The following is a 13,708-nucleotide window of genomic DNA, read 5'->3' as shown; positions in this document are numbered from 1 at the left end:
TTTCAATAGTAGGTATATCAAATATGAGAGTATATATACTTATAGAAAAACCCAAAAGAAATATTTTTTTTATATAATCATATAATTTCCCAATATATGAATATATAATTATAAATGACCATAGAAACTATTTTTCTTTTTTAAATTAAAAAAAATTATATTTATTATACAATTATTAATAATTGTATATTTTGATATGCTATATTGTTTATATAATCATATGCATATATTCCCCATTTTTAAATTTAATTATAGAAATATTTTCAGTATTATTCCCTATGTTCTTATAATTATAAAAACGAAAAATAGAACAAAAAGAAAAAGAAAAAACAAAAGAAAAAAAGTAAAAAAAATAAAAATAAAATAAAAAATTAATATAAATAAATAATAGAAAAAATAAAAGTTTTAAAAGAGAGGAAAAGCAGGGAATAATAAATAATAATGCATTATATATTTTTATAAGATACGATTGCTTTAAAATAGTATATTTATGGGACGATATGTGTATTATATTATATCCGGGTTTAATATGCGTATTATATATTATTTTATTTAAAAAATAATATTTAAATTAAATAAGATATTAGCTACCATTATTTTTTTAAGAATTATTTTTATTACAAACCTATATAAGATTATAACTTAAAAAAAAAAGATACAATATTTTAATATGAAAACGTTAAGCTTATAAATTAACTATAATCAAATTTTTTAGTAATATTTATTATTATATCCTTAATATTTTATGTATGTAAAATAACATATTTTCCTTTATTTTTGTTTTAAAGTCGCATAAATATAAATAAGGCATATTTTAATACAAAAAAATAAATTAAAACAATACTAGTACAAAAGAAAAATACGGTAAATAATAAAATTAAAAGCATTACGAAAATTTTATAATATATATAGAGAATAAAAATATAAAATTCATAAAAAAATATTTTATAATATGTTTGAAACAAAAGTATGGGCTTATTTAAAATTTAAAAATTGTAGAAACCTTTAAAAATACACCTTATAGTATTTCATTAGATTCATCAAGGTAAAGCTAAAACATATATTATAAAATATTTGCTTTTATGTATATATTATTATATGTTCATGCTCTATATTAATTTATTCATATATATAATATAATGCTCATACTTATTAATTTGTATATTAAACATAGAAATTCCATTATATGCATAAACAACTCATTAATTCATTGCATTAGATGCGTACCTATATCTCTATATATATTCATATTATTCGTATATACATATATATGCCAAATGTTTAAAATTAATAAACTATACAAATTGAGAAGACGCTATTATATTTATATTATAATGTACTAATCATTTTAATAAATGCCTATGCATGCCTGTATAATTTAATTAGCATAATGTTCATACCAACTGCATTTGAGTTACATCCATATACGCATATATACATATTTGACAATATGATTGATATAATTATGTATTAATTTTTATATTGATAGCAAATTAATATATTTCATTTTTTTCTTTGCAGCTTTTGAAAATAACATTTGAAGAATATCATTTCCGTAAATACATAAAACAAAAAAATAATAATAAACTAAAAATATAATTTCTAGCATATTAAAAAAATATTTTTTCTTATTTATCGATTTAATATAATATTATACTTAAAAAAATATTAATTAACAAATTGTGAGCAAAATGGGGTTACATATATTTCCAATCAAGATATTAAATTTGGTAAATATAATAATATCAATATTATGTCCAGCAGCTGAAACATACAATTTATTATTTCAAAAAAAAGAAAAGCCAAATGAAGATTATGTCCATCATATTCACTTTATAACATATTGGATTATTTACTCTTTATACTGTTGCCTTGAGTCAATATTATTAATTCATATTATGAATTATATCCCATTTTATTATGAACTTAAATTATTGCTCTTTTTTTGGTTATATAATGATACATTTCAAGGAGCAGGTTACATTTATTTTAAATTCATCGAAAAGCATTATGGTACCATAGATAAAAAAGTATGTGATGCAGTTTATACAAATGTACCAAAAAATATAATAAATCTTTTCCCTTTTGAGAAGATGGTACAACAAGTTCCCATGAAAAAATCAGCAAGCAAACTTAGAAACATGGTATCCAAATAGGATTAATATTCAAGATTTGAAAAACCTCACTATCAAAAATATACCTGCTAGATAGTTAGGGACAATTACAGAACTATGAATTTATATCAATGGAACTTAATCAGTGTTAATTATATGTATATATTGATTTACCTCTATTTTTTTTAATTATTTAACTATAATAAAAATGAATACGTAACAATTAATTGCTAGTATGATTGATGCATACATACATACACAAATATATATATATTATATATTATATATATATACCCTTTGTTTTTTTCTTTTATGATGATGTGAAATAATAAAAAATAATGTTGGAATAACGAATGCTATAGCAGTATATATGTTATATATTTTTTTTTCTTATACCTTATTTCTATCAATGTATTTAATGTTTCATTTATTCTTTTACTTTTCCCTTTCGTTTTTTTTAATTATAGATATCTAAATTTTTTTTCGATACCGTAGTATAAAAGTAAATTGACAATAGTATAAAAAACATAATCAAATAAAAAATATTAGTTAACTTTATATTTTCCTATGAATTAAATAAAATATATATGTACACAATTTTAATTGGTCATAGATCAATGTTCACTACTTTACGCACATATGCAATATAGTGAAATTACCTAAATTTTATATTTACAATAGCTTGTTTAAAATTATAGACATTTCAATGTTATGTATATAAAATACATAATTTTATCAAGCGATTTCTCTATGATATGTTTTTAAATATATAGATTCGACAGCTTTTGTTTTAAGGAATTTTTTACACAAAAAAACAATGTATTTTACGTTCAAAAAGTTCGAAAACAAATGACATATTTAAATGAAAGATTTATATTTTCTTTTAATTTGTATATTAAAAGATATATGGAAAAGAAATAGTAAATAAGCAAAGAAAAAAAATTAAGACTTTTTGAAATAGATGACAAAAAATATATACTCATAGTGTTGTAACCCTCCTTTTTAAAATCGTATGGCAGTAAGCGCATGTCTGCATATCTGTATAATAATATAGTTTTAATATAGACAAATCATATATGTAAGGATATGTAGCGTCTAAAAATATACAATTATGCTGAATGAAACAAATGGAAATACATGCTTGTGCTTCTCATTGCGAATAACAAAATTAATTTAAATATACTTCATCATTATATGTCGTAGGGATACAAGGATAATAATAATAGCCAATGCTTCTATTATTTAAATTGTAAATCATTTGTTCATTAGTTAACTTATTCATATGGCATGGATTGTTGTGATACATTTCTATTGAAGGTACTGAAGGATTAATCAAATTCTTATCATAATTCATATTTTGTATATTATTCGCATTATGCATATAACTATATACTGAAGAAGATGCTGATTGGGTTTTTATACAATTTCTATTTTGGTCATTTAAAACATTATCATTTACTAATTTTGCTGTTTCCATATTTCCCTCCTCTTGCTTGTTAAAATTATCCTCCTTATTTACATGCAGTTCTTTGTTAAATTTTTTTTTTCCGTTTTTGTTTAATGGGACTAATTTTGATCGCTTTGTTTTTTGATGCCTATGTTTTTCTGTTTTTTGATTTTTTATAATTTTCAGTTGTGAAGTTTCGTCATAAACATTTTCACCTTTTTGATCATTTAGCTTGTCTTCTATCTTTATCATGCTATCATTATTATTGTTATGTGTGTTTTTTTTTATGCAACTATATTTATTTTCTTTTTCAATGCAATCTTTTTTATTGGTTAACTCTGTAATACTATTATCAATGTTAACATCAGTTTGTGATTTTTGATTTTTATCGACATCATCATTTTTATTTGTTTCTTCTTCATTTATTTTATCATCTATTTCATCACAAGTCTTGTCATTGTTTATTATCTTTTCTTTTTCGCAATTTGCTTCTTCACTTTCTTCGTCTTTTTCACAGTTTATTTGATTATCTACTATTTCCTCCTCCTCATTATTGTCATGATCACTTTGGAAAACTTCAGTATCACTTACTGAAGGGCTATTTTTTTTTAAGGGGCTCTTATCACTTATATTTTTATCATTATTATTGTTTATTGTTTTGCCAGGAATTACACACTGGTTATAATTACATGGGTTTGCATAATAATATAAATAATGTGGATAATAATTTGGAGCAACCATATATGGCATATTGTTTTGATGATCATATAAACCATATTCATTTGGTTTAATAAACTTTGAATAGTTGTTTGGCATTAAACCATCATTTGGACCCTCTATATTATTTATTTGTTGATAATTCATATACTGGATGGATGGATTAAACTTCATTTGCATCATTTTGTTATAATACATATGATTTAAATAATTATAATTATTATAGTCCATATAATTATATTGCCCTTCTAGACCATTTATGCATTGTTCATTGCTATTTATACAATTTGTGTTATTTTTTTTAATGTCTTCATTGGTATTTTTATTCATATTTTTTTTTTTATTTTTATTTTTACTTAAACTTTTTTCCTTGTCATTACCGTATGCAACTTTATTACAATTTTCATAAGTACTTCTATCATTATAATGGTCGTTTACATTTTTGTTAGATTCTATAGATGCATTTTCTTCTATTTTTTCACAGCATTGATTTATGTCTACCTTTTCAAGATTATTACTTGCATAACCTTCATTTATTTTATTTTTATCGTTTTCTTCGTCAAAATTTAAACTTGATGGTATTGTTGTGTTACTATCATAAAAATAATTCCCTTCCTCTTTTTTTTTAATAGACTGTGCTACATGGTTATTTATAGCATTGCCCTCATTATTACCATAATTTTCATAATTTTTGTTATAATTATTTTTTTTTTGTTTTATTTGTTTTTCTTTATTCTTGTTTCTATTTTTGTCTCTTCTTTTTCTGTCATCTCTTTTGCCATTCATCCCGTTATTTTTGTACATATGATAGTTATTGTTGATGTTGTTATTATACTTATTTAAGAAATTTTGATTATTGTAAATCTGTTCATCATTGGTATTTATGTGCATTGCGTTGAAATTATTCAGTAGCATATTAAAATTATTATTAAAATTCCCATTATTCATGTTTCGGTCGCTACTAATACGCTGATAATTATTCCTGTTGGCATCCATGCTACAAGTGTTGCTATTATTTCTATTAACGTGCATGTTACAGTTGTTATTCCCAGTTATGTTGCAATTGATGTTGGGTTCTTTGTTACTATTTCCGTTATTATTTATGCTTCCAATTTTGTAACAATTATCAATGCTAGGTTCTCCATTTGTTATTATTTCATTGTTAATTTTTTCATTGGTATTATTATTATCATCCAAATAATATGGTGCATCGTTTTTTCCATCTATTTCAGTGCTACCTTTTTCTAATAAAATTTCTGGAATTCTTGGAACTCTTAATTCATCTATGTTATGAGCAAACCGGCATGTAGATCCATTTAAGCATGCTTTATTTTCTATAAATTTACACATTGAAGATTTATAAGCAAATAAATTTTGTGCTGATTTTAATTCATCCTGGTTATGAGCATAATTGCATTTTTTATTAAAGCACTTTTCACCTTTCAATAACTTATAACAAAGCTTAGTTCTTTTTAGATCTGGAATTGACCTTAGATCTTCAATAGAATGAGCATAGTCACAATTATCTCCCTCTTTACATTTGTTCTCCGCATGTAGAGGGCACAGCTTAGTTTTCCAGAAATGCTGACGAAGAGTTACTGACATTTTCATTTTTTAAAAAGTAAGGGGAAAAAATTATATTTTAAAAAATATATTATGTGATACTTTAGACAAATCCCAAAAAAATAAATAATATTGATATCAATAATAGACAAGACAAAGTATTAGTGACAAGAAATTAATATTCATATAACAAAAAAATAAAATAATAAAAAACAAACAAAAAGATTTAATTAATTAATATTAATAGAAAAAGACCCCCAAAAAATATAATATAACATTATAAAATATACATATCTGTTTTATTACCAATAATAGATATATCTATTAACTATATATTTTGGTAAATAATGTTTTTAACAATATTACACAAAAATAAATAGATTATTTCTAATTGTCTTTATATAAATTTAATTATAAATATTTATTACAAATAATTTTATGCAAATAACATGTTATATTATTTCTGCGAATTTAATGGGGGAAACATAATAATAGATATAAAAAGTATTTTATGATTTGTATGTCCACAACGATATATTTTTATTTTAATACACGAAATAAATTATAGAATGGAAAATTAAAATAAAAAAATTAAAGTGTACACATATGTATATATACGAGATGTATTTTCAGGACGTTATTTTATACACAATATCACACATATAAATATACATATATTTAAGTGTTAGTTTTAAGAATATATGCATACACACACGTACGTAAATTTTCACGTAAAAAAAATTCCATATTTAATTATCCCTTTTCCAGAATTTTTTTTTAATACTTCAATGCATACACAACCAAAATTTAGCAAAACATATATCAGCAAGTCATATATAATGAAATAATATATTAAAAAAAAACGACGTATAGCTATATAGCTTTTTATTATAAATAAAAATTTTGTTAATATGCAAATAAATATTATATGAAATACTAAATCATTATAGTTGTGAATTTTCTTTCTTTTAATTAAAAAAGATAATAAATTAATTCGCTTATTTGTAATATATAAAAATAAACAAAAACATCATGTTAATACAAAATTTATATAGTATATAATTATTCTTAAAAGTATAATTACATTCGTTGTTATACTTACATGAAAATTTCTATATTTTTTTTAAATAATGTATATAGACAAATATGTGTGCGTATTTTAAGAGGATTATATATTTTTACGAATTATTTTATTGTCCTTATTTTAAAAAAATATATAATTTTTTTACGCATAAAAGTAATCATTTTTATGCTTAAAGAGGTATCACCTTAATTTGTGAAGACCTATAATGATCGTGCACATTTATGCTTAATATGAAAATATTTAATATTAAAAAAGGAATTTTTAAAAAATGAAAACATTTTATGTTATGGATGTGAATGCATTATCAAACGACAACCATAGGAGTTTAAATAAATATATATAATTTTAACAAATTGAATAATAAAAATTTTATAAATGAAAGAAAAAATGGACAAATAAATAATTAAAAATAAAAACACAATCATTACAATCTTCTTACGAAGATTACGCTTTGTAAATCGCAGCTACTCGACGTAATTTACATTGCTCCTCCACTTTAAAGTATTTTTTTGGTCATTTGTTTTCTGGCGGATTGCCAATAAATAAATCCTTAAATTAATGAAGAATTGGGAATTGTTTATTCTTAATTTTTATTTTAATAGATTTATTATATATATTTATTTGTTAATTCCGTTATCTCTTCGCTTCACCTAGTTCGAAGAGCTATTGTTAAATATGATTTTGAAAAAAAATAATTGAATTAAAAAAAAAACATGTATCGTTGAATCGACACACAATATATATATGTGCATATACTGGTTAATGCTAATTTACATCCATAGATGTAATACCTAACATATCATTTTGTTCAAAATTTCTTTCATATTCTTCTTCTTTTAAATTAGTATCGTCTCCAATTTGGTCAAAAGATATGTAACTATTTGATGCAATGTCATCAATTATTAAATCAAATGGAAACATTTCTTCTGTTTTGCATAACTTATATAAATTAGAGATGATATTTTTAATTTTATTTGCAACAGACTCATCATTATTGCTTGTATTATTTTCATCATTACTTATATGTGTGTTTACACTTGAATCACCAAGTAAAAATTTAAATTTATCTTCCAATGATTCTATTATTTGCATAATTATTCCTTCGACGGTAGTAAGTGATCCTCCAAGTGTTCCATAATCAGATGTTAGATCAATAATTGGAATTTGGATTGATGCTGTTTCAGATTTAATCACAAATCTGTTTAAATCACTTTTATTTTTAACTGTTAAGGTAATTTTTTTTCCTTTAGGGTTAATTTCGCCACTGCTTTTAATTTCACTCGTTTTATAATTACAATTAGGACAAACATATGATAAAATTAAACATTTTTTAAAACCAGGTATATTAATTTCGCAAAAATTATTATCTCCTAGATAATTGCAGCATGGACAATTGGATGTAAATGATTCAATAAGTTTACTTTCTTCACCTTCATTTATGGTTTTATATTTGACAGACATATTATTCGATCCATTACTATTATTATTCATATGAACATATTTTTTTATAAAGTCGAAATTCTCTTTTTTTATTTGATCCCCTTTATCAATTGATTGGTTTTCATTTACATTTAAATTATTTTGTTTAATTTCTTCATCCTTTTTTTTTTCCTCAAAATCTTCTTCATAAAAGCCTAACTCATGTAATTCTTGTTTACTTCTTTGGTAGTGTTCTATTATAACTGTTTTAGAGTTTATATCTTCATCATAATATTCTAATGAACTTAATCCAGATGGGTCTATAATTTCAACAGTAAAAGGCAATTCCTTCGATATAACAAATCTCGATAAATCGTTTATTGTTTTTTCAATCATACTCATATAATTTTCTATTGTAATTTGGTGATATTTTTCGTTTGACTCTGAAGTGTTTTCATCATCTTTAGCACTATAATTATTGTTGTTTATATCATTTATTCCATCATTTTTATTTAATTCTTCTTTTTCTTCTATTTTATTTATATTACCATTTACATTTTTCTCTACTTCTTCAGATTTATTGTTTACATTATCGTCAACAATATTGTTTGCTTCATTATACATATTTTTTAAGTTTATAAAATAATCTGTAAGATTACTTAATGCTGTTTGTATAAAACCTTCAATTGTATTTATAGATCCTTTTTGTGTTTCTTTTGGTATTTCAAAATTTATTTCGGGAATTTTAAAAACTCCATATTCTGATTTAATCAGTTGCCTATCTAAGTGCTCATTTTTTGTTACGCTAAAAATTATTTTAACACCCTTTTCTTTTATTGGGTTTAAATCTTGAATAGTATTATTTCTATAATTGCAAAGTGTACATTCAAAAGAATGTATTAAAATATTTTTAAAATACGGGATTTCAAATTTTAAAATTTTATTTACTCCCTCCTGTTCGCAATTTATACACATAGACTTCACTTCAATAGTATCATGTACTATTTCATTCTGCTTTTCTATATCCTTCTTAATATTTTCATTACTTAAAACATTTTCCATGAGTGCAAACAAATACGAAAAACAAAATTTAAATTGGGGTAATATTAAATAGATAATGTATTTATTTATCTGTAAACTACCAGAAATAATGAAACAATAAAATAAATAAAAATAGCTTAAATAAGGCTATGAATATAACTTTGGCTAAACCAATTACATTCTATATCAGAACTAAAACAAGTTTAGAATATGTATATTATATATGTTCGAAAGAATAAAATTAATATCAATAATAATGTATAGGTTTTATATAAATATATTTTATGATAATACCCATATTTGAATTTAGTCTATCGTATTATATAACATAAATATTTTTACTTAAAAAAACTTTATTTATTGATACCTTTAAAAGTGTTTTTAAAATGCAAACAATTAAAAACTATAAAAGAATTTGTTAAGATTCATTATATAAATCATTACATACTTATTATCAAAAATAAAAAATATAATTTAAAAGAAAAAAAATAAAAGAAATGTCGGGAAAAAAAACGAAAAATAAGTGCTAAAAGTTATAAAAACTTTTTTGTAACATATATGTATAATATATTTGTATGTGCTTTACTATATTATGCAGGTTTTTTTCCATTTATTGTAATCATATTTTTTTTGAAATTTCACTTAATATTATTATATACTATGTGCTTCAAAGTTGTGATAACTATCTTGTAATAAAGGTTCACCATCGTTAGAAAGATTGTAATGTTCACTAAAATATTTGATGGCAAATATAAGGCCAACTATAAGGATGCCATAGAAAAGGATATAATTAACAAATAAATATGAAAAAACTGTAAATATTATATATATAGAAAATATTGCTAAAATACATTTCTGAAAAAAAATAAAAAATGAATATATATTTTTAATAAAAGTATTTAGTGTTGTGAAGCCAAAAAATGTATAGCCACAATTTTTATATTATACAACCCACATGTGCATGCAGCAGTGATCATGTATATAAATATGAGAATAAGTATAAGTGAAAATGCCGTAAAATATGTATGTATTATATATTTACAGAGATAAACTCTGTTATTTGATTATATGTATTCAATTTTATTTCATGCTTACTACAATTATATTTTTGTTGAGAATTATATTCTCTGGTAGTGAATCTTGATAATCACCTTTATTTTTCATAATATCACTCATTTGTAATAAATTATAAATAGTTGAGCTCCTATAAAAAAAATGAAATTATTTAAACTTAATGCTTTTACAATCATAAAAGGAGTACACAAAGGTATGTTATATATATCCTTGTAATATTTAGACATATATATAATACATATAGTTATATATCCACGTTATTTTGGCTAGATGGATCATTATAGGAAGATGTGTAGATGAAAACAAATTCTCTAAATTATTTCACACTATTCTATCATATATTTATCATATATGTTATACATTTTAAAATAACATTTATTTTTTGTGTTGTGTTTTTATATAACCTTTGAGCTAATCCACTAACAGTATTCTTCATCACATCAACAGTACTCTTGAGCGTATCAAGAATGCTATCTAAATTCATTGTATTATCATCATCCATCTATAAAAAATAATAAATAACATTCCTTTTCATAAATACTGAAATTAAACTACACATTTGGAAATACTTATATAAAATCAATAACATTACTTTAAAAAATACAATAAATTAAACTTTCACACAGATATATATATATATGCTTATATACTATACTTTGATTTAATGCAGACGAAGGGAAAATTATTTGATATATGGGTATTATATTTTTTTTTAATGATTTAATATTTAAATATTCATTTAAATAATTAGTCCTTTAATTTGAACAAATGAAAAATTAATTAAAAAAAAAATAATTAAAAAAAAAAATAATAAAATGAAGAAAAATTAAAAAAAAGTGCAATTTTCCATTTTTTACGAATATATTATATTAAAATTGTTTTTATTTGGACAATTTTTTTATTTAATACACATAATTTACATGCATAATAAATCCATGGTATATTACATTTTAAGGATTGGATAAAATAAAAATTTAAGCAAAAAAAATTATATACCTTGTATTTTCATTGGAGATATAGTAATTTTTTAATACTTATTTAATATTTTTAAAAATATCAATTTTTGTTCGAACGCAAATTTTAACAAATATATATAGTTTCCTTCATATTGTAAATTTTATCACTGAATTTATTTATTTAACAAATCGAATTGTTTCTTGTGAATTTTTTTAAACGGGTAGCATTATAATTTTTTTTCTTTTAAAATGAAAATTTACAACTTGCTAAATTTAGCACACACATATTATATATATATGGATGTATAGATATATGCATATGTAATTTGCATATGTGGATTATAAAAATATGTTTGTAGTAATGTGTATGTATACCTATCCATTTGCCAAAACGCCACAAAATATCATTTGAAACAGAAAAGGGGGCGTGACAAGAAAAGTAATACACATATATGCATACCTCATTAGCATATATTTATTGTTCTATTCAAAAATAATTTTTTGTCGTAAAGGAAGCATATTGATTCCCTAAAGAAATACAAGTAGCAGAACTACAATAAAATATGTTTTTATGAAAAAGGAGACAATTATGAATGGAGTTATAATAAAATATATTTAAAAAAAGTAAAAAATGAATTAAGAGTAGATATACAAAATTATTAGTTGCAAAATATTTATTATGGTTAACACAAAAATATTTACAAAAGTTTTAAGCATATATATCACACACGCACACATACATGGTTTTCGAAGAATATACGGATATTAATATTACATACATGTACTAATACCATATTTATCCATGGAATAATATAAAAGAGACATCATGCGATTTTTTTAAGAATGAATCTTTCAATTTTGCTGATATTTATAATATATATTACAAGTGGGAATTCGTTGCATTATAACAAAATAAATTCCAAAGGAATAACTGCATTTATAAATACTAAAAATCCTATTTTAAAAAATGAATACAAAGTATATCGATTCAAAAAATATAACAATGTAGAGAAGAAGATATATTCATTTAAGGAAAATGCTTTAAGCTTATTTAATACTGTGAAAGATAAAGAGAAAATAGCCAATTTGCTTGAAAATATTTCAAATAATGTAAAAATTAAATTTCCTAATAGATTTATATACTACAATTATTTATTTAATAAATGTAAATTAGACAGAATACTCATAGTAATAAACACATTGCTTTACTTATATTTAAATAGAGTTGATAAAAATGAAGAAAAAAAAATATTTTTTACTAAAGGCAATGTAGTTCAAATAAAAGATGAACAGAAAGCAGAAAAATATCAATGTAATTATTATGATATATATAAAAATAAGAATTATAAAACACTTTTCTCATCTATTTTCATCCATAAAAATATCTTACATTTATATTTTAATATGAGTTCACTAATGTCCATATACAGAATGATATCGCCAATTTATTCAAATAGCCAAATACTTATTACATATTTATTATCTGGATTTCTTTCTAACTTAATATCTTATATATACTATATGAAACCAGAAAAAAAAGATATATTTTTAAAAGACATAATCGATCAAAATTATTATAGTCGCAATACACCTTTAAATAAACCCAATAAAATAATTTGTGGAAGTAGTTCAGCTATATATTCCCTATATGGAATGTATATAACACATATGATTTTTTTTTATTTTAAAAATAATTATATTATGAATACAGGCTTCCTCTATAATATTTTCTATTCATTTTTATCATCTTTGCTTTTAGAAAATGTTAGCCATTTTAACCATATTTTGGGATTTATATGTGGGTTTTTTATGTCGTCCACATTGATTTTGTTTGATAATAATTAAGCTTTTATTTTATTAGCATATTTTTTATATATTCCCCATAAATACTAGTAGCTATTTTATTTATGCATTTGCATTTAACTTTTTTTTTCCATTTTTTCGTTTTTGTATTTTTTTTCAGCGTTACTATTAATAGTTTTTTAATTTATTTATTTTGCTTCAACCCTCTTTGTTTTTCACCCGTTTTAATTAAACATTATTTTGAAAAGTATTAAGATTTATACTAACACTTATATTGATACTATTGTAAATGTCTTAGTAAAAAATTTATATTTTTATTATCGCTTTGAAAAAAAGGATACATAAGATTTTAAAAGTAATATAGAAAGTTTCCACATCCTTTGCATCATTTATTTTTTAAAATTTTTATCGAAAAAAAATAAAGTAAATTAAGATAATGTAATATGGAATTTTATGAAATAATAAATCCATGAAGATAAAGCAAGGAATT

General features: G+C 21.9%; 5 protein-coding genes across 5 annotated transcripts; 2 read left to right on the top strand and 3 right to left on the bottom strand.

The window, feature by feature from the left end:
• Positions 1-1,691: 1,691 nt before the first annotated feature.
• Positions 1,692-2,156, top strand: PVVCY_1103620 (HVA22-like protein, putative; the record flags this gene model as incomplete). The annotated part of the gene is made up of 1 exon (XM_008626016.1): positions 1,692-2,156. The coding sequence occupies one exon, from the start codon at positions 1,692-1,694 to the stop codon at positions 2,154-2,156; it is 465 nt and encodes a 154-aa protein (XP_008624238.1).
• A 1,126-nt stretch (positions 2,157-3,282) lies between these two features.
• Positions 3,283-5,889, bottom strand: PVVCY_1103610 (zinc finger protein, putative; the record flags this gene model as incomplete). The annotated part of the gene is made up of 1 exon (XM_008626017.1): positions 3,283-5,889. One exon carries the CDS (start codon positions 5,887-5,889, stop codon positions 3,283-3,285), a length of 2,607 nt encoding a protein of 868 aa, XP_008624239.1.
• A 1,801-nt stretch (positions 5,890-7,690) lies between these two features.
• PVVCY_1103600 (zinc finger protein, putative) lies at positions 7,691-9,406 on the bottom strand (the record flags this gene model as incomplete). The annotated part of the gene is made up of 1 exon (XM_008626018.1): positions 7,691-9,406. The coding sequence occupies one exon, from the start codon at positions 9,404-9,406 to the stop codon at positions 7,691-7,693; it is 1,716 nt and encodes a 571-aa protein (XP_008624240.1).
• Positions 9,407-10,036: 630 nt separating this feature from the next.
• On the bottom strand, positions 10,037-10,961 carry PVVCY_1103590 (conserved Plasmodium protein, unknown function; the record flags this gene model as incomplete). The annotated part of the gene is made up of 3 exons (XM_008626019.1): positions 10,037-10,240; positions 10,481-10,589; positions 10,864-10,961. 3 exons carry the CDS (start codon positions 10,959-10,961, stop codon positions 10,037-10,039), a joined length of 411 nt encoding a protein of 136 aa, XP_008624241.1.
• A 1,297-nt stretch (positions 10,962-12,258) lies between these two features.
• On the top strand, positions 12,259-13,260 carry PVVCY_1103580 (rhomboid protease ROM7, putative; the record flags this gene model as incomplete). The annotated part of the gene is made up of 1 exon (XM_008626020.1): positions 12,259-13,260. One exon carries the CDS (start codon positions 12,259-12,261, stop codon positions 13,258-13,260), a length of 1,002 nt encoding a protein of 333 aa, XP_008624242.1.
• Positions 13,261-13,708: the final 448 nt, after the last annotated feature.

This window comes from Plasmodium vinckei, assembly GCF_900681995.1.
Source record: "Plasmodium vinckei vinckei genome assembly, chromosome: PVVCY_11".
NCBI lineage: Eukaryota > Apicomplexa > Aconoidasida > Haemosporida > Plasmodiidae > Plasmodium > Plasmodium vinckei.
The sequence above is the reverse complement of the archived record's forward strand: the minus strand, read 5'-3'. Positions and strand labels throughout refer to the sequence as shown.